The sequence below is a fragment of the Hibiscus syriacus genome, unplaced genomic scaffold, assembly GCF_006381635.1.
Source record: "Hibiscus syriacus cultivar Baekdansim isolate YM2019G1 unplaced genomic scaffold, ASM638163v2 tig00111812_pilon, whole genome shotgun sequence".
Lineage (NCBI taxonomy): Eukaryota > Viridiplantae > Streptophyta > Magnoliopsida > Malvales > Malvaceae > Hibiscus > Hibiscus syriacus.
This window is the reverse complement of record NW_024063187.1, coordinates 1,969,254-1,994,383: the sequence shown is the minus strand read 5'-3', so window position 1 is coordinate 1,994,383 and position 25,130 is coordinate 1,969,254. Positions and strand designations below refer to the sequence as shown.

General features: G+C 33.4%; 2 protein-coding genes and 1 long non-coding RNA gene across 3 annotated transcripts; 1 reads left to right on the top strand and 2 right to left on the bottom strand.

Annotated features, from left to right (window-relative positions):
* Positions 1-2,738: 2,738 nt before the first annotated feature.
* Positions 2,739-6,917, bottom strand: LOC120171144. The gene is made up of 11 exons (XM_039178924.1): positions 6,783-6,917; positions 6,671-6,702; positions 6,408-6,449; positions 5,766-5,909; positions 5,577-5,720; positions 4,974-5,093; positions 4,158-4,252; positions 3,932-4,001; positions 3,551-3,708; positions 3,407-3,457; positions 2,739-3,248 (listed from the first exon to the last, which is right to left on the bottom strand). Exons 1-11 carry the CDS (start codon positions 6,860-6,862, stop codon positions 3,225-3,227), a joined length of 960 nt encoding a protein of 319 aa, XP_039034855.1. The 5' UTR covers positions 6,863-6,917; the 3' UTR covers positions 2,739-3,224.
* LOC120171188 lies at positions 4,175-5,705 on the bottom strand. The gene is made up of 3 exons (XR_005520855.1): positions 5,442-5,705; positions 4,974-5,060; positions 4,175-4,252 (listed from the first exon to the last, which is right to left on the bottom strand). It is a non-coding gene; the product is annotated as an uncharacterized LOC120171188 (long non-coding RNA).
* Positions 6,918-11,198: 4,281 nt separating the features above from the next.
* Positions 11,199-11,915, top strand: LOC120171143. Its single transcript, XM_039178923.1, has 2 exons — positions 11,199-11,358; positions 11,605-11,915. Exons 1-2 carry the CDS (start codon positions 11,199-11,201, stop codon positions 11,913-11,915), a joined length of 471 nt encoding a protein of 156 aa, XP_039034854.1.
* Positions 11,916-25,130: the final 13,215 nt, after the last annotated feature.

Below are 25,130 nucleotides of genomic sequence, written 5' to 3'. Positions count from 1 at the left end.
TTTTATTCTCAATTAACAGCGAATGTAACTCTTTCAAGTAAAACGATTAATTTTAGATATTATAACAAAACCATATTCCCATATACAATGGGATAATGGGGAGGTAGGGTAGTAGACTGCCCCCAATGCCAGGTACAGAGCAGCTTTCGTGGAAGACTTCCGGTAGTCAAAAAATTAAAAATAAAGATGAAATAAATAAATAAATAAATACATAGTTGAACAGACTTAATATGCAGTCTTCATATGCTCATATGTTATGAGAAGTAATCCCTGCAAATAAATCATTGCGTAAAAATCTCTGCATATAGACAGAAACGTAAGTCTCAGTTAAATTTAAAAAGAGGAAACATGAAGAGAATGATATACAGTAGTCAGTGATAGCAAGTTACGAGAAGGTATAAAGTAAAATGAGTTAAAACCTAAACTAAGGCAACACTACTCCGCTACTCTAGTTCTAAGCCTTCATAAATTCCAATAACAGAACCATATAAAAAGTAGAAGTCACGGAAATTACTACAAATGCATTAAAAAGAAGACAGAGTTGTTACACCCTATGGCTGTGACTCACACTACTCGGCTACCATGATCTTAAGTTTTCATATTTTCCTGTCAGAGGTCATGTCATTGGTAAGTGCTAAATCCTTCAAATCAGATCTAAAGCAGTCTACCCACTTCCTCCTTGGTCGTCCTCTCTTTCTTGCACCGTCGGCTGTAATCGACTCTACCCTCTTGACCGCATCTGACGGTTGTCTCCTAAGGACATGCCCAAACTACCGTAGTCTTCCCTCCCTCAATTTTTCGGATACAGACACCACCCCTAAGGACATCCTAATTGTAGAGTTTGGTGTCATGTCCCACAGAGTCCTACCACAAGCCCATCGAAACATTCTCATTTCTGCGGCCTCCATCCTCCTCACGTGATCCTTCTTGATTGCCCAACATTCTGATCCATACAGCAACGCTGGTCTTATTGCCATTTTATTGTTCGGTCCCAAAATGGGATGGGTCGGTTCATTTCGACCCTCTGTGTCCAGATATGGTATTTGTTTGACCGACAAATGTCTCAAAACCCGTGAAATTTGACTGAAACGTTTCGGTTTCCTCTCTTTCAATCTCAAATTCATGGACTTCAAAGCAACTTTCGACAAAATGAAGGTCGGATTCAAACTCATGATGTCGAGGCGAAGCGATCCATCCTATTTTGAAACCAAACAATTACCATCTACAGCGATTAACAGTGGCATCCGACCACTTTCTATTTTTATTTTATTTTTAATTTGTAAAGTTCAATTAGCAAATTAAAAAATTGAAAATTCGGTGAGTAAAATAAGAAAGAGAAAAGTAGAGTGAGAAACGGTGTAATTTACCCTTTAAAATTATATAGAGTAAATTATACTAATGGTCAAACAATTATTATCACTTTTGTACCTTGGTTATCAATTTTTTTTACGAAATCATCGCTAATGTTATAGTTATTTTTTTTATTTTGATTACTAAATGAGTTAAAATTTAATAAAAATAGTGACGTGACACGAAATAATCTCTAAAATTAATATATTCTATCCTTTGTCGTAGTTCAATAATTTTTAAAAATTCAAAATTTTATTAAATTAATATCATTTTAAGAAAAATATGAAATATGCTTAAAAGGGAATTAAACTTGAGATCTACGTATAAGCTAACAATTAATCACTATGCCAAACTAAGCATTTGTTATATGATTGACAAATATCATTTAGTTGTGATTGATAAGGTGGATATGGATTGGATTTGGAGGGGAACAAACTCATACCTAAAACTTAATTCAATACTTAACCATAATATCGAGTTAAATAATTATTATATGATTGAAAAAACAATATTTAGTTTAACGTATTTTTGATAGAAGATGTTTACATTTTCAAATTAAATTTAGTAATTTTTCTTTTATCATTTTTTATATTTATATTATATATAAAATCAATATATTAAGATTTTTAATCTAATCGATAATTTTAAAAATTTATGATGTATATAAGCATATTTCTATGTATAGCTAAGGTATATTTAATTAAAATATAACGGGTAAACTATACATTTAGTATCTTACCTAAGCTATCGATTTTGTCCAATTTTAGTACTTAAACTTTTAACTTTTAAAAATCATATCTAATGTTTAATTTTTGTTTTATTTTAGCACCTGTGTTCAAAATTTAACCGTATATTTTGGGGAGAAATTTGAAAATGATAGTTTAAGTATTAAATGCGTAAAATTTTTAATAATGAGATACTAAAATGAAACAAAAACTAAACGATAGATATGAATCTAAAAAAATTGAAAGTTTAGGTACTAGAATGGATCAAAACTAATAGTATATGTATTAAATGTGTAGTTTACCCAAATATAATTTTAAAAATGCTAATACAATCCGAATCAATACGTTAATACTACGCACCGATACCATAAAAGAAACTGTGTAACTTTAAAATATATCTATAATTCAATAACAATTAAGAGATTATTATCCAACTGTAAAAATCTCTAATTGTAATTGTTAACCTTCGTTTTTAACAGTTCGATTAACTGAATTGTTTAACCTCAAAAGTTCGATTAATTAACATATAAAATGTAATAGTTATACCGATTAATAGTTACAAATTAATCTGGACACGGCAGCAACTAAAGCTTTTTTAAAATGTAGACCATAAGGGTAACGTTGAATTAAAAGGCTATAACACCAGAAAGCCCATATTCAACAATCTTCTACCCGCATTGTTATTAATGTTTATGAAACTGTTCAATGTGATTCTAACATGCATGGTTTTTACTACAGTATGCAGTTGGGTGGGGTATGATAGTTATGTTCTGTTGACATTTATTGTAATGGGCATTGTTTTATATATCTTAAAGAATAAGCTTGTGGATGGTTATTATATTTGACAATAGATATTTTGGTTGATGATGAGCATGAGTTGGCATGGTCCCAATGATGTTCCCTGGTATTCAACAATACATGCATTCGGAAAACAAAGGCCCATTGCAGACATTTTCATCAAGATATAAACTAACACTAAAAAAAATATGTATGCAAGTGTTAAACTTACAGAAACATCAACCGCTGACCGGGCTAAAACGGCAGGCCAGTTCCTCTTCTGAACACGTAGCAAAACTTGGACATAACCATGTTGACAACGATGCATTCGGAAAAAGAGCTTCAATGGCCTTTGTAAAATACCGTATGCGGTCACGGATTGATCGCAGATAAAATCTGATAACAGAGAAAACAATAGCAGGTTCAACTTTGCATATTAACAAGTCCTGATCAGCCACAATCTGCTTTTCATATGGAAACCCAACAGGTGAACAACATATGAATATTGTTAAAGTAGATCTTAAGAATTGTACTAGTTGAAGATAGTATAATACGTTATCACTGAAAATGCGAAAAACATCCACTCCCATAGCTTTGTCGAGTTCCTAACAAAAAGAAAAAAACGGAATTATAAGGCACGCAAACATCATCAACAAAAAGGAGTCTCGGTTTTTTAAAGTAGGAATAACAACACTGACATTCAATGCATCTGGGGAGCTATCAATATCAGAGATAAGTTTTCGAAGATGTTCATCCTTCAAGGCTTCACGGACTTCATCGGAAGAAGCTGCTTGAGGAAACATGGTAGATTTAGTGTGAATCAGCTTTGGCCTCAGGACAGTTTTATCTAAAGGTTCTCAGGCTCTAACATAATAATATAGATCCAGATAGCATTTGATCATACAAACTAGTTATCTTAAGCTGGATATCATTCAAGCTTCTATTGTACATCTCAATCTAGAGCAGAACAACACACAGATAATCAATTAGCTGATGTGGAAAAACTTTTTGGGACCATATCCCGGTAGTTAAAACTTTGTGCAAACCAAATCAAGCTAAAAGCAATGTATTTGGCTTACTTTGAAGTGCAAACTGTTCTACTACAAGCCAACCACAATGCCTTTTAATGCAATATGACCATTGACTCATCTATAATCACCATCCAAATTTTGATATCGTTAATAGCTTTTCGGTATTTCTCCCATGAATATTCGAATTCTGGTAGAAAACACAGTTCCTATCGGGAATCTCAATTTATTCACCCTTTTTCGTGTTCTTTTAGGTTTTTAAAGTAGGAACAACAACACTGAAATTTAAAGCATCCGGGGAGCTATCAATATCAGAGATAAGTTTTCGAAGATGTTCATCCTTCAAGGCTTCACGGACTTCATCGGAAGAAGCTGCTTGAGGAAACATGGTAGATTTAGTGTGAATCAGCTTTAACCTCAGGACAGTTTTATCTAAAGGTTCTCTGGCTCTAATATAATAATATAGATCAGGATAGCATTTGATCATACAAACTAGTTATCTTAAGCTGGATATCATTCAAGCTTCTATTGTACATCTCAATCTAGAGCAGAACAACACCCACATAATCAATTAGCTGATGTGGAAAAACTTTTTGGGACCATATCCCAGAAGTAAAAACTTTGTGCCAACCAAATCAAGCTAAAAGCAATGCATTCAGCTTACTATGAAGTGAAAACTGTTCTACTACAAGCCTACCACAATGCCTTTTAATGCAATATGACCATTGAATTGTCTATCATCACCATCAAAATTTTGAAATCGCTAATAGCTTTTCGGTATTTCTCCCATGAATATTTCGAATTATTGAAGAAAACACGGTTTCTACCGGGAATCTCAATTTATTCAGCCTTTTTCGTGTTCTTTTAATTACAAGTTAATTATGAGTCTTATTAGCTTTCCATCATACTTTTTTCATTTTTTTTTTTGGCACTTGAAGATCTCAATTGTGTTGGCAACTATCAACAAGATGTTTGTGGATAAACTATACCGAGTGGATTTTTTTTTTCTTTTTCCAAACATACTTCCCACCACTGTAACGCAGTTTTCGAGTAAAATATCCGAGTATGATTAGATTTTAAGAGAAAAAAATACCAATAGCCTGCATCTGCATTATTTGTAGCACTTCACTTGGGTCATCAACTTCTAGTTTCCTTTCCACTTGAAATTCTGGTTTAGCACCTAATAGATACGAAACAAACACCACTTGAGCTTCTGAAGGTTCCAGCAAAAGAAGAGGTATATAACAAAAAACATTTGGTTTTATTTAAAAGAAAATGTAGCTTCCATTGATGAAATGTCTTTATGAAGGTTTTTAAAGAGATGTTACGATATTATTGAAGTTTATAATATAGTGAATATGAAAAGGAAATTAGAATATGGTTCAAACGTTGCAGCAGACAACTCGATAGGAGAATAATTCATCAAAAAGTTTTTTTATGAAATTTCTGAAAAACTGAAAACAAGCATATAGCTAAGGCTGAACATAAAACACATTATTTGGATTTTCAAATCAACCAACTAGATCATTAAAAACATGCAACTGCATAACAGAGTTCTTACCAGGGTTTCAAAAAATGGTCCGCGACCGCGATATAGCGGTTTCGCCGCTGTCCGAGTTACCCGCGACGGCCGCAATAGCGTCCGCGACGGCCGCAATCACGGTAAATCCGAAATAACCGAAAACGCGACTGCGACCGCGATTTGAAACCCTGGTTCTTACTGCCTCTTCCTTCAGATAATTCTGGCTTGACACTGGGGTCACAGCATCGATGGTGGACTCCGGCTTGACACTACTTGTTACAGCATCATTAACGGACCCTGAGTTCACACTAGAGGTTCCTGGCCGCAATCACGGAAATCCGAAATAACCGAAACGACTGCGACCGCGATTTGAAACCCTGGTTCTTACTGCCTCTTCCTTCAGATAATTCTGGCTTGACACTGGGGTCACAGCATCGATGGTGGACTCCGGCTTGACACTACTTGTTACAGCATCATTAACGGACCCTGAGTTCACACTAGAGGTTCCTGCAGAATTCAGACACTCACAATAGTTTTAAATTAGGCCACTGTGTGACCACAGAGCAAAGGCCGACTACAGCTAGGAACCATCATTTTTTTCTTTTAATACTGGCTTCCGGAAATAGACCCCTTACCTATATTATTTTCTGGTTGAACCGAACTTGAGTTCAAATGCATATCAATTATATTTGCAGTTGGTTTCCAAATACATAAAGCTTGGTATGGATTACCGAACAGACCAGAAGAGGCATGCTGCTATTACTTGATATTACCAAAGCAAAAAAAGAATTCTAAATTTATCACTTCATAGGAGTTTATAGCAAAAGAAGACAATCAAGTCCAAGGCCACAACCTTACATGAACTAACTCCGTACCTCTCAAAATGTACCCATATATAAAAGGATATATTTAGAACATCAAATACATTAAGAGCACAAGCATACTTGATTAAAAGGAGAAGCATGGTATAAACTGAGAAACATCCAGTTGAGGCAAAGTTCTCACCAGACTTGTCTTGTGTGGATTCCGGTTTCACACAAAGAGTTTCTGCATCATTCATAAAAGCACATCAGTTCCAGTAAACCCAAATTTTCCTTTTAATCTTTATCTACAAAACACGAGACCTTCTATCATTTTTTCATTTGTTTTAGGCAAAACATATTGGTGGAGCAAAATTCATGTATTTACCAACGTACATATAGAAATAAAAGATGGGATAAAATAATTAACAAGGGGTGATAAAAGAGGAAAAAAATTGGGTGGCATACCTTTATGTGTCTTGAAACATGAAAGAGAACAACTGAAAAATGGAAAGAGAAAATTGAACAAATAAACCTAATGATGAACAGTTATAAAGAAAGAGGAAAGTGGAGAACTTACTAGGGAAGAAGACAAGAGGGGCACTTGTACTTGGACTGAGCTCGATTGCAAACCTCACACTGCCGTGAAGGACCCCCCATTTTCCCCCCTTCTTCTTCTTCTGTTCAGGTTTTTCTCTTTTATTTCTTGGTTTTGTTAGAATCGCACGACTGTCGACCGAGGTCAAATTGGACCACTAACGCACCGGATAAATAATTTAGCTCATTAGGACACCAAAACATTTAATTTGGGATATACGATAAATTAAACATTTTTCGTAGAATTCGTCACGATGGCGTATTAGGTGGATTTCAAAGTCGGAATAAAAATTATATATCTTAAGGGACTCCTCACTCCGACGTGACGAGTCTCAATAATTTTTTTGTAATTTTTTTAAAAAATAATAATAATATTTTATAGTCATGGAATAATTTTCAAATTTTTGACCGTTGAATTGACCGTTGGTAAAATGTTGAATTTTTTTTAAAATTTCAATGGAACTCGACACGCCGGTGTGACTAGTTCCAATAGCTATTTTCAGTTTGAAAAAACTAGCCGTTGGGTAGAGTATTATAAATAGAAGTTTGAGTTTGATAGATTTTTCACTTGTAATCAAACATTCTACTGAGAGAAAAAATTTTGTGTTGAAATCACAAAAGCTTAAAGTACTTGCTGACTCAAAAAGAGCTAAATCTGAGACAAAGAAGATGGATCGAGCTACTTAAAGACTATGATGCAATCATGGACTATTACCCTGTGAAAGCTAATGTAGTAGCTGATGCCCTTAGTCGAAAGACTTTTGCCGCTTTACGTATACTAGATGCCCGAATTGTGTAAAAGGATAATGGTGTTCTGATGGTTGAATTAAAGTTATAACCTCTATTGTTGGAGCGAATAAAAGAGTTGCAAAGGAGATATGATAAGTGTTTAGTCAGATTGGAACAAGTAGAAAAAAGGTGAAATCATGGACTTTGAAGTCTGTCAAATGGATGCATATTATACAGAGACAGAGTTTGTATTCCAAATGATGAAGAGTTGAAGAGTGATATTCTTTTCGAAACTCTTTGTAGTCCGTTGACAATGAACCCAAGAGGAAACAGGATGTATCAAGATATAAAATGGTGATACTGGTGGCTAGGCATGAAAAGAGCTATTACAAAGTTTGTTGCAAAATGTTTAACCTGCTAACAAGTGAAAGCTGAACATCAAGTACCTTCAGGATTACTACAACCGATCTCTATTCCTCAATGGAAATGGGAAAGTGTTTCGATGGATTCTGTAACTGAGTTACCTTTGACACTGAACAAAAAAGACTCCATTTGGGTAATTGTAGATCGCTTAACTAAGTCCGCACATTTTATTCATGTTCGAACTATTTTTTTCAATGGATAAGTATGCGAAACTATATATCAAGGAGATAGTTCAATTACATGGAGTGCCAATTTCAATAGTATCTGACAGAGATCCAAGGTTCACTTCGAGGTTTTGGAAGTCTTTACATAGAGCATTAGGTACCCGATTGAACTTTAGCACAACTTTTCACACACAGACCGATGGTCAATCGGAGTGGACGATCCAGGTTCTGGAAGATATGTTAAGAGCAATGTGTTATTGATTTCTATGTCGCTCACAAAGTTTGCTTATAACAATAGTTATCAATCGAATATCAAGATGGCACCCTATGAAGCTTTATATGGAAGAAAATATCGAACATCATTGAATTGATTTGAATTAAAATATCAAGACTTAGTGAAACCAGATCTGATCAAAGAAGTCGAAGAAAAAGTAAAGATTATTCAAAATAATCTTAAGATAGCTGCTGATTGACAGAAGTCCTTCGCACATCATAGCACCGAAAGAAATAGAAGTTTAATCTGACCTGACTTATGAGGAAGAACCAGTGCAGATTTTAGCATATGAAGTTAAACAGTTAAGGAATAAGATGATCCCATTAGTTAAAGTTCTCTAGAGAAATCACAAAGTAGAAGTGGCGACATGGGAGCATGAAGAGGATATAAGAAAACAATTTCCTCATCTCTTTGTACAGTGAAAATTCGAGGACAAATTTTCTTAAGGGGGAGAATTGTATTACCCCAAACATCGTGTCAGTGATTAAAGTGTAAGAATGTAATATTTGGTGGTTTAATTTGAATAAATTGAAAAGTTCAAGGACTAATTCTAAAAATTTGTGTATAGGACTTATTATCAAAGGTTGAAGATTTGAAGGGCATTATGGTCTTTTAAAAGGAAATGAATTTAAAATTTCTTTTAAAAAGATATAAAACATGTGGGAAAAGGGGGAGATAAGGAAAAGAAATATATGGAACCCTTTGGTTATCTTCTTCTTCTTTCCCTTTGCCCATACACCATTTCAAAGGTGAGTGAATTTAAAGTTGATGGTTTCTTGTGTTTTTGGTTTGGGTTTTAGTTATTGGGTGATATAAAAGCTTAAGGAAAGCTTAAAGATGAATAAAACTAATTGATTAAGGAATTAAGAGTGAATTAGTAAAATAGGTTTTTAAGGGATTTGATGAGATTGATTAGTATTTCGATTTCTAATGTTATATTTGACTTGTAAAGGGTCTAATTAAGGTGTTTAAAGTGTTAGAAATGATTAAGAACATGTTTGATTGATGGGTATGATCTTTAGCTTAAAGTATTCTATGGAGAATTTTAGGACGTTAAAAGAGGATTAATGGACATAAGTTGTGTGGGATAAAGGTTATTGAGTTTAAGGACTTGAATAGAGTTAAAGGTAAGAGATTTAAGTGAGTTTTGAGTAAAATTAGAAATGGAATAAATGAAATATGGGTAAGGGTATCGGTACTGGAAGAACAATATCGATACTATAAGGGTAAATTGAAGAAAAAGTGTATGAACCGGATGAACAGTATCAATACTGATTCAAGTAGTATCGAAACTGATGTGTAGGTATCGATACCAAAAGTAAGGTATCAATACTGTAATTGAAAATGGAATTCCAGAATGCCAAAATGATATCGGTACTAAAGTGGGTATCAGTACCATAGAAGAGAAGTATCGGTACTGTAGGAGGAGTGCAAATACTATTCGTTCTAAAAATTTAATTAGGAAGTTTTCGTTCTGTTTATGTAAGTGCTAATTGGTTACCCTTTAATGGAATGCGGTATTGATATTAGACATGTCTATATGTAGATTTGGATCTTAAGGTACCGAAAAGATCAACTTAGTACGAGATTGATCGAAGGAAAAAGGATTTCGTTTAGGACTTTCGTGAGGCAAAGGTGAGTGCAAATTATATTTTCATATTAGATATGAGGACGGCTTATGATAAGCCAACCTTGAAGTTTTCAATCGAAAATGGTTTATATATTTTATACAATTATTATTATGATGGTTTATTTAAACTGTATTTCCAAATTATTGTTTTGATTTTTTTTGGTATGTTAAAATGTTTATATGTGAATATATTCTATAAGAAAATGTTTTATGTGAAAAATGTTCTACATGAGAATAACCTATATGAATGTACTCTACGTGAATAAAACACACTTTGAATAATAAAATGAAAAAAATAATTATATGGTTAAAGCCCAAGGTATATGTATGAGGATTAGGGGTACAGTTGACAACCTAAGAGTCGAGGGTTCTATGCAGTCCTTCGAGACAAATCTATGTGGTCCTTCGGGACAAATTCTACGCTGTCATTTGGGATAAAATCTACGTGGGACTCCAGTGCAAATTATATGAGCAGTGGCGACTGCATTTAGTGCACAACCTCAATCTACATAGATACCTTGGGTTCTCAATAATATGCATTGGGCAGAAAATAATAAAGTGATATAAATTGAATAATGAGTACAATATATATATTTTCATGAAATGTATCTTGATTTTATTATGAAATGTTTTATGTGGATTGAATAAGCAAGTCTTTTTAAATGGTTTATTATACTCATTATTGCCTCACTAAGTCGATGACTTAGCGTGTGATTGTTTCACACGTAGGTTCAAAGAGATTAGGAGATTAAAGCTAGGAAATGATAACATATGCTTGAAGAAGATCGGATCAGAACAATTTGAAATCGTAGGTTTCTTATCATTTTGTAATTTTATTAGCATGTATCAAAAAGTTTTAAATTGTAATGATCTGATCCGTCTTGTAATCATACTATTTTATATTTATGTAAATTATTAAGTATTTATTTTTAATGTGAGTTATGAATTTTCAATATTAAATTTGGTTTAAGGGTTCACCACTTAAATACAAATAAAAGTTTAAACTTTTCAACAAGTTTTCAAATAGTCAAAGTGTTGAAAAGTCAATGTGACACCTCGGATTCGTATCCGGGTCGGGTACGGGTTGGGGTGTGACAAGATAACCTAGGGTGGAAATGGGTTAGTAAACACACTTTCACTGCTAAAAGTGCCTATGATTGTTGTTGCCACTTGCTCGCCATGGAGGAATCCCCGTTATGGAAAACCATTATGGGATATAATGGCTTTCTTTGGGTGAAGAATTTCATGTGGATTGTGTGTAAGGGTAGCCTTCTTTCAAATGAAAGGCGTGTGAGACGGCATATGTCTCCCGATGGTAGCTATTTGGAGTGTGGGGGCGGTAGTGGAGTCAATGTTACATATTCTTCGCGATTGTTTTCCCTCATGGAACGTGTGGATTAATCTAATTAAAGCGGATCAGTAAGCCGAATTCTTTCAGCTATATTTAATGGCTTGGACTGAGGGTAATTTTGCTAAATCTTTTACTTTTCGGTTGCATCCAAGGATTGGAATCTCCTGTTTGGTGTGGTCTTATGGAACCTTTGGTGTTGAAGGAATAAAATGATATTTTATTTGGGGTTTGTAGAGTTTGAAAGTGTTTTACAGAAGAGTTTTTGTATGCTTCAAGAATTGTTAAGAGCATGTGTTCAGGACCAGCAGACAAAAAGGATGGTTGTTAGCTCCTCACAATGGCAACCCCCTCGGTATGGATGGTTCAAATTAAATATGCATGGCTCCAGGCGAACGAATTCGGGACTTAGTACATGTGGTGGAGTTTTGCAAGATTCTATGGGAAGTTGGGTTGCGGGGTTCTCGAAATCCATTGGTATATGTTCAACCTTGGAGGCGGAGTTATGGGGAATCCTTGAGAGGTTGATGCTCGCTTGGGATTCATAATTTCAGGAGTTGGTGGTTGAAACAGACAATAAACATGCATTATTAGTGATTTGGATCTGAGCGAGGTTTCTTTCCCCCCTTTGGTGATGTGCATTAGAGAGGCTTTAGCTTACCCTTAGAGTATTGTTATGTGTTATGTTCTCTAGGGTGTAACATGCTGGCGGACGGATTGGCGAAAATTGGTTGGTCACTACCATTCAGATTCCATTTGTTTAACTCCCCTCCTGATGTGGTGCAAGATCTCTTTTGGGCGGATTGCAAGGCTTTATCTCCCAGGATCATGTAGTCTGTGAGCTACTTTCTTTTGTAATAAAAAAATTATGGTTTTTATTTATTTGTTTGTTAATTATTCTGTTGGGTTGAAATGGAAAAATGGATTTGAACCAATTGGATTATGCAATTTGTTCAATATTTTTGGGCTTTTTACAAATGAGGAAGTATTGGATCACTGATTAGCGGTCTAGTCTAGGTCGTAACTGAGGAGTTTTGGGTTTTTTGCCCCATTACCGTGGGCCCCAAAATTATTTAGGGAAAAAGGGGTATTAAGAAATTATTTTGGGATCTATTGTATTTTCTACAGTGCATATTTCATTAAAAATTATTTTTTTCAAATTATTAATATGAATTTAGTTTTTTTTAAAAAAAATAGAACTCGTAACCTCGGTGTAACAATTTTTTTAGCTATATTACTCATGAAAACATATCAAACTTTGGTATTGGTACATGTTTAATATATATAAACTATCATTTTTTGTTTTCTTTTGGTTCCTAAATATGTATTTGTTTCAAAATTATACCTAAAGTTTACTTTTTTTTATTTCATTTTGGTACCTCGATGTTAAAAGTTTAGCGGAACAAGCACAACTTTTTTATGGGTAAATTACATCATTTATCACTTAATTATCTTCTCACTCATATTTTTGTCACTGGAGTTTAATTTTTAAATTTTGTGACATCATATTTTTATTATTAATTTATTAATATATAATTAAAATAAAAAAATTAATTTAATAACTTTCAAATTACTCCTAATTTAATCACTCTAACTTTTATATTTAATTTTAACAGCGAGGTACCAAAATGAAATAAAAAGTGAACTTTAGGTACAATTTTGAAACAAATAAAAATTTATATACCAAAAGAAAACAAAAATGATAGTTTATATATTAAACATGTAGTTTACCCAATACCAAAATTGATATGTTTACATGAGTATTGTAGTGAAATGTGTTGACATTTCAAAGCTAAAAAAAATTGTTACACCAAAAGGAACTCGTCACTTCCAGGTGAAGAATTCTAGTTTTTTTTTTAAAAATTAAATTCATATTAAAAATTTTAAACATAATATTTTTAATAAAACTTGTCACCTTGAGGTGATGAGTTTCACAAAAAATATTAAAATATTAGGACTGAAATAAAAAATAATATCCATCGTCATGTAGTGTAGAAAATGTCGTAGATCCTAAAATAATTTTGAGGTGCCTTATAGGGCCAAATAATTATTTTGTGTGCCGGGGTTTTCCCCAATACAACAACCATCTTAAATAATTGGCTCAATAGGGCACAAGAAAAAAGTTTATTTTGGGATCTACATCATTTGCTACAGTTTCTTTGGAACTCCTCACGTCGACATAACAAGTTCCAATGAAAAATATATTTTATTGGACTCATTCATTGGGTCAAATACTTTATTATTTTTCTTAGAACTCATCATGTCGATATAACAAATTTCATTATAATAATATTATTTTTTATTTAGACTATTTTTTCGTAATAAAAAATTCACGGAACTCGTTGTGATGAGGTGACGAGTTCCGTTGGGTTTAAATAATTAGTCGTTTATATTCATTGTCTAATTAAATGATTTTTAATTGATGGAACTCATCATGTGTGCGTGAAAAATTTTTGCAGTCATTTTGATAAAATTTTCATTATAAATAGGTGAGTTGAAATAGTTTATTTGAGAATCAATTCATGCATTTGTGGGAAAAATTTATGAAAAATAAAGATGGTTAATGATGTCATAAATTATTCAAAAAAATGTACAACAAACAACATGAGAACAAAATTACGAAGGTTTTATTGGTCCAATTGATATTTAGAAAGATGTGAGATTTGATACAATTCTAGGATGGTTAAAATACCCGAAACCGAGGGATTTTGACCCGACCCAATAGGGGCGGGTTTTTTAATTAAAAAAATTAGGGTTTGAGGTGGGTTATATAGTAGAGAAAGTCGGGGTCAGGATGGGGTCGAGTTTAAGGTATAAAATAACTGACCCGACCTGATTTAAATTACTAAATTACCCTCTATATATAATATATTTAGGTTTAGTTTTTTTTTTCAGTTTTCCCCGTCGTTATCGATTACTTGTACTGGTAGGTGGCTAGAAAAATTGTTTCTTCATTCTACTTTTCATTTCAAATTTTAGTTATCATTTTTCATTAAATTTCTAATATCAATCATTATTAGATTTTCTTGTTCTTTTTCATTAGCTTTTCATTTGATCTTTTTTCCAATTTTTTAGGACTCTGCCCTTGACGACTGGTATTTGCATATAATTTGTTCGTTTCTTCAACTTTCATTTCCATTTATAAGGTAATATTTTTTTTATATTATTTTCCCTTTTTGCATATTTTTATGTATTTTTTCTTATTTTATAAGGTAATAATTTCTATAATTTTTTTTCCTTTTGCATCTCTATTTTCCAATTCAATATTTAAGGTTTTTACCAATCTTGTCCTTTTTTTCTTGTTTCTATTATTTTAGTTCTTAATTTGATTTCCCCCCAGATTTTTTCTTTCTTTCTTTGACTTAATTTTGACCTTGTTTTGGGTTTTGGACGTGCCCTTTCTTAGTATTTCTGGGTTTGTTTGTTTATCCTTTGTTTTCCTTGTTTTGTTTACATGATTTTGTTTGATTATGCAGTTGAATTCTTTGGATTGAAGTTGCTATTTTCTCTTCGATTTATGCTAAATATTTCTATTTTTTTATATTTTGATTTCTTTATTAACATGTTTTTGAAATGGAATTGATCTTGCTTAGAATTCTATTCTTGGAACGCTGAATCCCTTTTTTTCTATTAAAAGAAAAATAAATCTTTTTTTATTAATTTTTTTCTTTATTTTGTTTTGACTGTTTTATTTCATTATTTGTCACCCTAAAGTTTGATGAGCTATCTTTTTGTTCAGATTATTTTCTTATTTTATGTTTGTTTATGTGTGTTAAAAACTTCCCACTTTGTGCCTGTGATTATATTGAGAAATATAGACTTTACCCTTTTACCGTCATGATCATATGAACTCCTCCATCATTATTAGGGATGGCAAACGGGCGGGTCGGGTACGGATACCCCCTCCCCCATCCCCATACCCACCTAATATTTTTCAATCCACCACCCGCCCACCACCCATGATGGGTACAAATTTTCAAATCCACACCCGCCCACGCGGGTACATTTTCAAATCCATCCCCACACCCACTACCCACTAGCGACATACCCATCTAGACCCGCCTGATAGCAAACTAATGGGATGTTGGAGTTGGTTCCCAGACAGTTCGTGATGGGGTAACAGCGCATGCTTCAATTTGTCAGAGGAGTAGCTCTACGAATGTTATGGAGAGAGATTGTAGGGAGCATGTAGTCGTAGAGCTGGATTGTTGTGTTGCTTTCGATGTTAATGCTCATAGTGCACCTAATATGGGTTTTGAGGGGCTAAAGAACATGGAAACTGCTGCTTTTGATGTTAATGCTTATAGTACGGCTAATTTGTGTTTGGATGGGCAGAATGAGCTAAAGAACATGGAAAGTGACGTGGTTAGTGGGATTATGGGTTTAATCAAAGAGCCGAATATTTCCCTACTAAATATCCTTAATATTTGGATAAATTATATAATATTAAAATTTATAAATTAGTCTCTAAAATTACACCTAAATTTATAATGGTCCAAAAGTTAATAGATATTTAGCTGGGTGGGCGGATGTGGGGAGGGCGGATGTAGGGCGGATGCGGGGCGGGTAATGTCTCAAACCCATTACCCGCCCACGACCCACGACGGGTACTACTTTATAAATCCACACCCGCCCACTACCCGCTAAAATTATGCCCATCCCCGCTCCAATTGGAGCGGATGCGGTGTGGAATCCACGAAACTGTACCCGTTTGCCATCCCTAATCATTATTGAATTTGATTATGTGTTGTATCATTATTGTATGATAAAGTTTGAAGTAAACTCAGCTACCCCGTGTTGTCAGTTGTTCCAAGTTTCTTTAATGCTTAGCTATCTTTTACATTAAAATAATGATTTATATAGGACAATGTCCAATCTAAAGAACTCTGTTTCATCATCTCCAACTTGCAACCTTAATCAAATGTCAAACGATGGAAGTTCAATTGGAATTTCTGATGGAAGTTCAAATCCCTCATTAAGTCAACCTAATGTCATGGTTGATAATAATGAATCAAGTGAATACAACCCAACGAAGTAAAAATCTATAGTATGGACCATTTCAAAAAAAAAAAAATCAACAACGAGTGGAAAGCAATATGTAATCATTGTATAAGAAAGCTTGGTGGTGATTCTAAAAATTGGGATAAGATATTTGCATGATCATTTAGCAAGGTGCAACAAGAGGTCAAGTAGACAATCATCAATTAGTCCTAGTAGCTAATCAAAGGAAGGTGGATGGAAAATTGGCATTAAAAAGCGTCTCATTTAATCAAGATGACACAAGAAAGGAACTTGTTAAGATGATAATCATGTATGAGTATCCTTTATCAATGGTGGATCATGCACAATCCAGAAATTATTGTTATACTCTACATCCAATGTTTGATATGCCTTCTCTCAGTACTATGAAACGTGATATCTTAGATATGTTCGAAGAGGGAAACGTGAAAATATTATCCATATTAGAGGCTAACAAAGGAAGAATTGTCATTACAATTGACATGTGGACTATAGATCACCAAAATAAAGGATACATGGCCGTTAATACTCTTACATAGATAACACATGGACTCTACAAAAACACATCATCAGTTATGTTTTTAAAAGATGTATTTTATTAACTATTCATTTAACCTTGATGGAAGCATTATATTTATGTTTAAACTTACGTATTTTATTTATTATTTAAATTGATTTGAATATGTGCCAACCCCCATACTATGAACGTCATTGCTTCAAGTCTGATGAGATGTTTTTTAGATTGGAATATTGATAGGAAACTCACATCCATCATAGTTGATAATTGTAGTGTGAATGATGGTGTTGTTGAAATATTAATTGATACATTGGGAGGTGATACACTATTACTTGATGGGGTATTCTTTCACATGCGTTGTTGTGCACACATATTGAATTTAATTGTTAAAGATGGATTGAGTGTGCTTGAAGATGGAATAGAAAATAATCCGCCATAATGTCCTTTTTTGGAGTGCTACTCCAAAAAGATGGGAAAATTTGAAGAGGCAGAGCACCAATTGCGCATTTCTACTATAAAATGTTATGTATTGATGTTAAAACTCGATGGAATTCAACATATTTAATGCTTCAAACTACCTTATCTTACAAGGATGTTTCACTCGTTGTGTGCAATTACATCGTGATCCTTTGTACAATCACTTACCAACTGAAGATGATTGGAACTTTGCAGTGGAAATTTGTGAGAAGTTTAATTTGTTTTATGAGATTACTGAAGAGTTTTTGGCAAAAAATATACAACACCAAATCTTTATTTTTCAAGTATTTTCTCGATTAGAGTGTCATTGAATGAATGGATTATGCATAGTAAGGATACTATTTTGAGAATGGCGAAATGCATGTTGAGGAAATTTGAAAAGTATTAGAATGATGTGAATGATATCATAGGTGTTGCCACTCGTTTAGATCCATTGAACAAAATTGCTTTGTTGGATATTATTTTGAGGATATTTTTGTGGATGTTGCTGAACATGAAGTTGAAAGAATTGTGCAGCTATGTCGAGATTTGGTTCAAGAGTATCAAGGAAAATTTTTTTGTTAAAGAGTGAACGTCAATTCTTTAGTACTACATCTATTATTGTTGTTGACATGGGAGGAAAATTGGAAAGTTATGATGCTTATGTTTCGAAAAGGAAGCAAACTAAATTAAAGTCGTGTCCGAGTTAGATCATTATTTAGAGGTAGATGTCATTCCTAGATTACCAGAATTTAATATATTGAATTGGTGGAAGACAATCGGGCTTCAGTTTCTGATTAGTGCTTAAATTATGCATTATTTTGTGGTTAGTTACTCCTTGATTAGTTATTCTAAGTTGCTAATTTGGTCGTTTTCATGCATTTTCTATGTAGGATGATCGATTCCAGAAAATGTGCTAAAAGACATGAACTATTGCAGAATTTTGATTTTCTAGAGTCATGACTGGATTAGTGGCCATGACTGCGTCTAACGTGGTGTCCAGTTAGCAGCTTTTAGAAGGTCCAGTTAGCAATTACGTGAAGACCAAAGACTCACCCGCAATTTCAAATTTAAATTTAGTATTATCTTTATTTTAGGATTTAATTTCAAGAATTATCTTTTAGAATTTTTAATATAATTTTAGGGATTTTTAGGAGACTATAAATACCCCATTGGGGCATGTTTCAAAGATAATCTCAAATGGCATGAGTTTTCTTTGTTCTTTCATTCATTTATAAAGTTTTTTCTTTTCTTTTTTGCGTTTTTACTTTTTGCGTTTTTAATTATTTTTCTTTAAAATGCTAAATATGATTTAGATCATACTTAGCTGATTTTATCATAAGTCAAGGGCTTAATTGATGACTGAATTCCTTACGTGAGAATTGAAAAGCACCTCATACCCTTTCGGGTTAAATTCTCAATTTTCTAGAAACTAGATTGGCGATCGATCTTTCTTAAAATCAAAATGCTTTTATTTCAAAAATAGATTTTGGCTTGGATGTTGTTAGTGTTTAACGTTGGGATTATAGAATCAATTGATTATAATTCCCTAGAATACACTTAGCGGTGGCACGCTAAGGGAAATTGGGATCGAGTTTGACTTTCATAGAGAAAGCATAATTCGAGTTGGTTTTTCCATGCACTTTTAAATTGTTTTAAGTTAAGAGCGATAGTCGAAGTTAATCTGAACAAGGATTGCGATTCCTAAAATAGATTTGGGAAAATCAATAGCCAAAGAGGAAAATGAGCTACAAGGATTGAACTTTACGGACCCAAACCGTTATTTAACCAGAGGAAAAATCATATTCAAAGATCGAAGGAATTGAGGCAAATCAAAGCCTGCGACTACTTTTACCAAATTGATTTTTCATCTCTAATTTTACCTTATTCTAAATTACTTAGATTTTATTCTTTATTTTTATTCACTTTCTTTCAAACAAAATCCCCCCATCATTTTTACTTGAAAATTCAAGCCTAGACAAAAATCAAAAGCCTTCTACATCAGCAATTCCAAGTCCCTATGGATCGACCCTTACTCTCCATACTACTATTTTTATTTATTCCTTTTGAGATTAAGGAATATATTTGACATCAAAATGACGTGTTATCAAATTGGCGCTGTTGTCGAGGACTTCGATAATTTATTGATTTAGTTTATTTATTTATGACTAGGCAAAATCCCAGAGAGCTAGTAAATTTTAAACCTGATATCGAAGTACTAACCCAGAGACTACGTGGACTAACACTTTGGGAAAGAAGGAAACAACAAGAAGTAAAACGCCAAGAACAATCATATCTGAATCCCGAAGCACCCTTCAACGTTGATATTCATTTTACGCCAGAAGAACCAATCTCGATGGCTAAACAAACAATCTGGGAATTAGCTGTGACACCCGAAATTCAGCAACCACTTTGCATATTTTTCCCTAAAGGTGAAATTCCTTTTTAGCTTAAAACGACACTTATTCATATTCTTCCAACCTTCCACGGGTTTCCCAATGAAAGTCTGCATAAACATTTGGTAGAGTTCTACTTGGTCTGTTCAATCATGAAACCTCAAGGAGTATCGATAGTATCCGACTGAGACCCAAGGTTTACTTCATGATTTTAGAAGTAATTGCACGAGGCTTTGAGTACTCGATTGAATTCCAGCATGACTTTTCATCCGCAGATAGATGGACAGTCAGAGCGAACTATTTAGGTATTGGAGGATATGCTAAGGGCATGCGTGATAAAATTCAAAGGATCATGGGAAAGATATTTGCCTTTAACGGAATTTGCTTATAATAACAGTTACCAATCGAGTATTAAGATGGCCCCGTATGAAGCCTTTTATGGGAGGAAGTGCAAAACACCATTAAATTAGTTTGAGTTAAAAGATCGAGATCTAGTTGGTCCTGATTTAATGAAAGAAATGGAAGATAAAGTGAAATTTATCTAGTAAAATCTTAAGATAGCTTCCTATCGATAAAAGTCTTATGCTGATTTAAAGAGAAAAGAGATTGAATATCAAGTGAGAGATAAAGTATTTATGAAAGTATCTCCTTGGAAGAAAGTATTGTGGTTTGGGTACAAAGGGAAGCAAAATCTGGGATTTATTGGACCTTATGAGATTTTAAAAAGGGTCGGACCTGTAGCTTATCAGTTAGATTTGCCTCCCAATATGGACAAGATCCATAATGTTTTTCACGTGTCGATTATCAGGAAGTACCGATCAAATCCATCACATATCATCAAACCAGAGGAAATAGAGATCCAACCAGAATTGACTTACGAATAAGAACCAATGTGGATCTTGGCTAAAGAAATCAAAGAACTACATAACAAAAAGATTCCTCTAGTTAAAGTTCTTTGGCAAAATCATAACGTAGATAAAGCTACTTGGGAAAGAGAGGAGGACATGAGGATGCAATATCCACACCACTTCGCATCAGGTACGTTTTAAAATTTGAGGACAAATTTTTTTAAGGGGAGAATTTTAATTCCCCAAACATCGGGTCAATGACTATAGTGAAAGGATTTAAAATTTGGTGGGTTAAATTGAATAACTTGAAAAGTACAAGGATTTGTTTAAGAAATTTGTGTTTAAGATCTATTAGTAAAAATGGAAGAAATGGAGGGGCATTATGTTCTTTGAGATGGAAATGAATTTAATATTCATTTTTATTTGGGATATCTATTAAGGGGATAAGGGAAAAATGGTAAAAGCTGAAACTTTGTTATTTTCTTCTTCTTCTTCCCGTTGTCCTCGTGCCCTCCTTAGCAAAGGTAAGATTTCCTTCAAGTTAGTTTTTCCTTTCGGTTATGGTTTGGTTTTGAAACCTTAAGTGATATAGAAGCTTAAGGAAAAATTAAGAGTAAATAAAACTAAGAGACTAGTGATTTATTAGAGATTTAATAAAATGGGGTTTTAAGTGATTTGATGAAATATGGTCATTTATTGGAGTTTAAAGGCATATTTGACTTGTTAAAGAGGTAAATAAGATTTGGAGCCTTGAAAGTGTTTGGAAACATGTTTGAAATTTGGGTGTGATTCTTAGTTTTAAGTATTCTTTGGATATTTCGGATGTTATAAAGAAATTTATGGAAGTAAGTTAGTTGGGACAAGGGATAATGAGTTAAATGGTATGGTTGGAGGTAAGAGTAAGAGATTTAGGTGAAAATTATGTAAAATTCGAAGTAAAAGACGTAAAATCTGGGTAAGAGTATCGATACTGGAAGAACGGTACTGGAAGAATAATACCGATACTATAAGGTTAAATTTGAGGATTAGGATGAATAGTATCGATACCGATTTAAAGAAGTGTCGATATTGAGGTGGAGGTATCGATACCAAGAGAAATGTATCGATACCATAATCAAAAATGAAATTCCAGAATGCTAAAATGGTATCGATACCGAAGTGGGTATCGGTACCATAAAAGAGAAGTATCGATACCATAGGAGGGGTATCGATACTATTCAGTATGAAATGTTAAGTTAGGGTGAATTTTAATAGAATTTAAAATTTATAGTACTTTTGAGTATTATTACTTTGGATAAATGTTTGTAAGTATGCTAACATCATATTTGAATGTGTGATTATGGATGCTTGTGTAGATCGTAATCAAGCTTATGAGTCAAGGAAACATAAAGGCAAGGGTAAAGTCGCCGAATAGTCGGACTACATTTTGGGCATAATAGTGAGGCAAACCAGGTGAGTGTATTTATTATGTACTTCTATGTTATGATAGTCATAGATGCATTTTGTTAAATGTATATGTTGTAATTACCGTATCGACACTATGTGTGCAACCCTCGTAATTCATAATGAGTTTGTGAATTACCGTATGAGCACTATGTGTGCAACCCACGTAATTCATAATGAGTTTGTGAATTATCGAATCGACACTATGCGTGCAACCCACGTAATTTATAATGAGTTTGTGAATTACAGTATCGACACTATGTGTACACCCATGTAATTCATAATGAGTTTGTGAATTACCGTATTGGCATTATGTGTGCAAAACCACGGAATTTATAATGATTTGAACTATTAAGTTCATATTTTGATAGTTATAATTTACTTATATTTTAAATTCACCTCATTATTATTATGCCTCACTAAGTGATTACTTACCGTTTGTTGATTTCACACGTAGGTATTAGTACGAGCGGAGTAAGGAGTGTAGCTGACATCGTCAATCAAGGGCCGCCTTACCAATAACTGTACGACATCTGTCTACTTTTGATGTTATTAGCTGGCATGTAATAGACTTATGATAATGCTCTGAAAAGTAATGGACTTATGATGATGTAATATTTAATATGTTCGAATTTTAAGATTTGTTTACATACTAAAAGTTAATGAACATTTTATTATTAATAAATTAAAATGTTTTATGAATAGAAACAAAATTTTACTGGTTTTTCAAAAGTTTGGAATGTTTTTAAAAGTTAACCGACACATGTGACTTGTGTACGGAAACATATACGAGAAATGGGTGTTACAATATGGTTATGTATTGATTGTTTGACAATATTTCTTCAAGTGATCAATTCTCATAGATTTAACATTTATAGATAAATCCCTAAATTTTCATGAGTATGAAAATAGTTCTGAAGTAAGAATTCAAGCTATAATATGTTAATGATTGGCTATTAAATGACATTAACGATGATGTGAATTGAATTGTGATTGTTTGATTTGATTTTGATGATTTCAAGTTGTTATTATGTCACTTGGTGATTATTTCATTTTTAGTTTGAGTTCCATTAGCATTACTGATCTAGTTTCCGTCTAGACCTGGTTAAGGGTGTTATAATTTGATATCAAAGCTTAGGTTTAGTAGATTTTAGGATTAAACCAAGCTCCATTGCATGTTTATCTTTTACATATGATACATAGGAGTTTATTTTATGTTTGATATTTATGACTTGCAACTAATACAATCTATTTTCTCCATACAGTCTGATAAGATGTTTGAAAATTCAAATAGTTCATAATATCTCAAGCTATATAGTGATTTCTTTGGTTAACTCAATAAATCAAGTATATATATTTCTATTAATTCTTCGATTTTGATAAATTATCTCTAACTCGTTTTTGTGAAATAAGTTCGATATAGTTGATTTAATCTTAAGATATGTCTTGAGGATTTTAAGGAATCCATATAGTTATGTGTCGAGATTTTTCTTTGCCCGGCGACGGAGAGTGCAAATAGTACACCCCAAATGGTGTTATAATTTGGTGAATCAGATGAATCAGATGAAACACCAAGTTGCAGAGTCGCCACCAATCTTTTAATTTGGTGAGATTGGTCACCAAAATGTCATATTATTTTAATAAAAATTCCTAAGAATAATATTAAAATAATACAACTCGGGTCTGCTTACCAGAAAAATGAGTTCGGGAGTCGGTTACATATGGGAAAGGATTAGCATCCCCACAACGCCCAAAATTGGTACCAGTATTTATTAATTAGTGTCTTTGCAATAACAATAAATTTATTCTTTATACTTAATAAATTTAATATAAATGCTAAATAAAAATTACTAGTCCAATTATAGTATTTAATATTAAAACAATATTAAATTAAATTAATAAATTATATGATAATAATTCTAAAGTAAAAATACTATTATTAATTAATCATATAATAATACTTAATAATTAAAGCATGAAATATTTAAATTAATTAACTTAATTAAAAATAATATTAAAATGATGCACTAATTATGCAATTTACCCTAAATTACTATATAGAATTAAAATAAAAGCTATTAATATTTAGTTATTAAATACATAATTTTATCCTAATATATATATATATATAAGGACTAAAATCAAATAAAATAAAATTTGAAGATAAAACTTAAATGTGTAAGAACCTGATTTCGTGACTATAATTGAAGTTTACAAAACCAAATGACCATGGGTGTGATTTACTCGTTTCTTAATTACCCAGAAGCCCCTCCCCTAAAACGACGTCGTTTGAGGAGGGTTTATATAGCCAAAAATCGGCCCAAAGAGAGACATTTCTCTCATTTCCTCGTTTTGCTTCTCTCTCAAAGGAGAGAAAAGCTCTGAACTCTCTCTAAAAATCCCTCGCCTGAGGGATAGGTACTACCGATTGGCAGCCTTAGTCGCCGTATTCTGCCGCCGCCGGCCACCACCTATGGTGGTTGGATTTACAAAATTTTACCAAATTAACGCTCTTTCGACCCTATACCCGAAACCAACCTTGTTTTCTCCTAAAAGTCCCTCAAACTTGGTAGATCTAAGAAAATACCTCCGGCGTTTTGAATCTCAGCAATCACGTGGAAGCTTCGGTGGCTGGGTAAGTTCCCCTTTTTCTCTCTTTTCCTTTGCTGGTGGTGGATCGTTGTGATAGTCTCTCTGTTTCTCTCTCGTTGTTGTGTGTTCTTGCTTTGTTGTGTGGGTGTTTGCTCTCATGTTCATTGTTCTTGCCATTTTTTCTCCTTTGCAGGTGATAGAGGCTATATATAGTCCTCCAAGTTCGGTGTAATGATAACGAGATCCGATGAGTCACCGGACCTACGGTGGTGACTCACCCTATGGTTACAACGTGTACGACTGGTAATCTTCTTCTATAGCCTTATGGAGTGCTCTGGTGAAATCTGGAGAGGCGGCAACCATCGTGGCATTACTGGATTGGAGGCATCGGAGGCGACGACCGGAATAGACCTTAGGGTTTCAATGAGCACCCTGGGGTTTTGCTGGTTCATTTCTGGCCCTTGGATCTGTCTATGATCGTGCGGTGGAGAT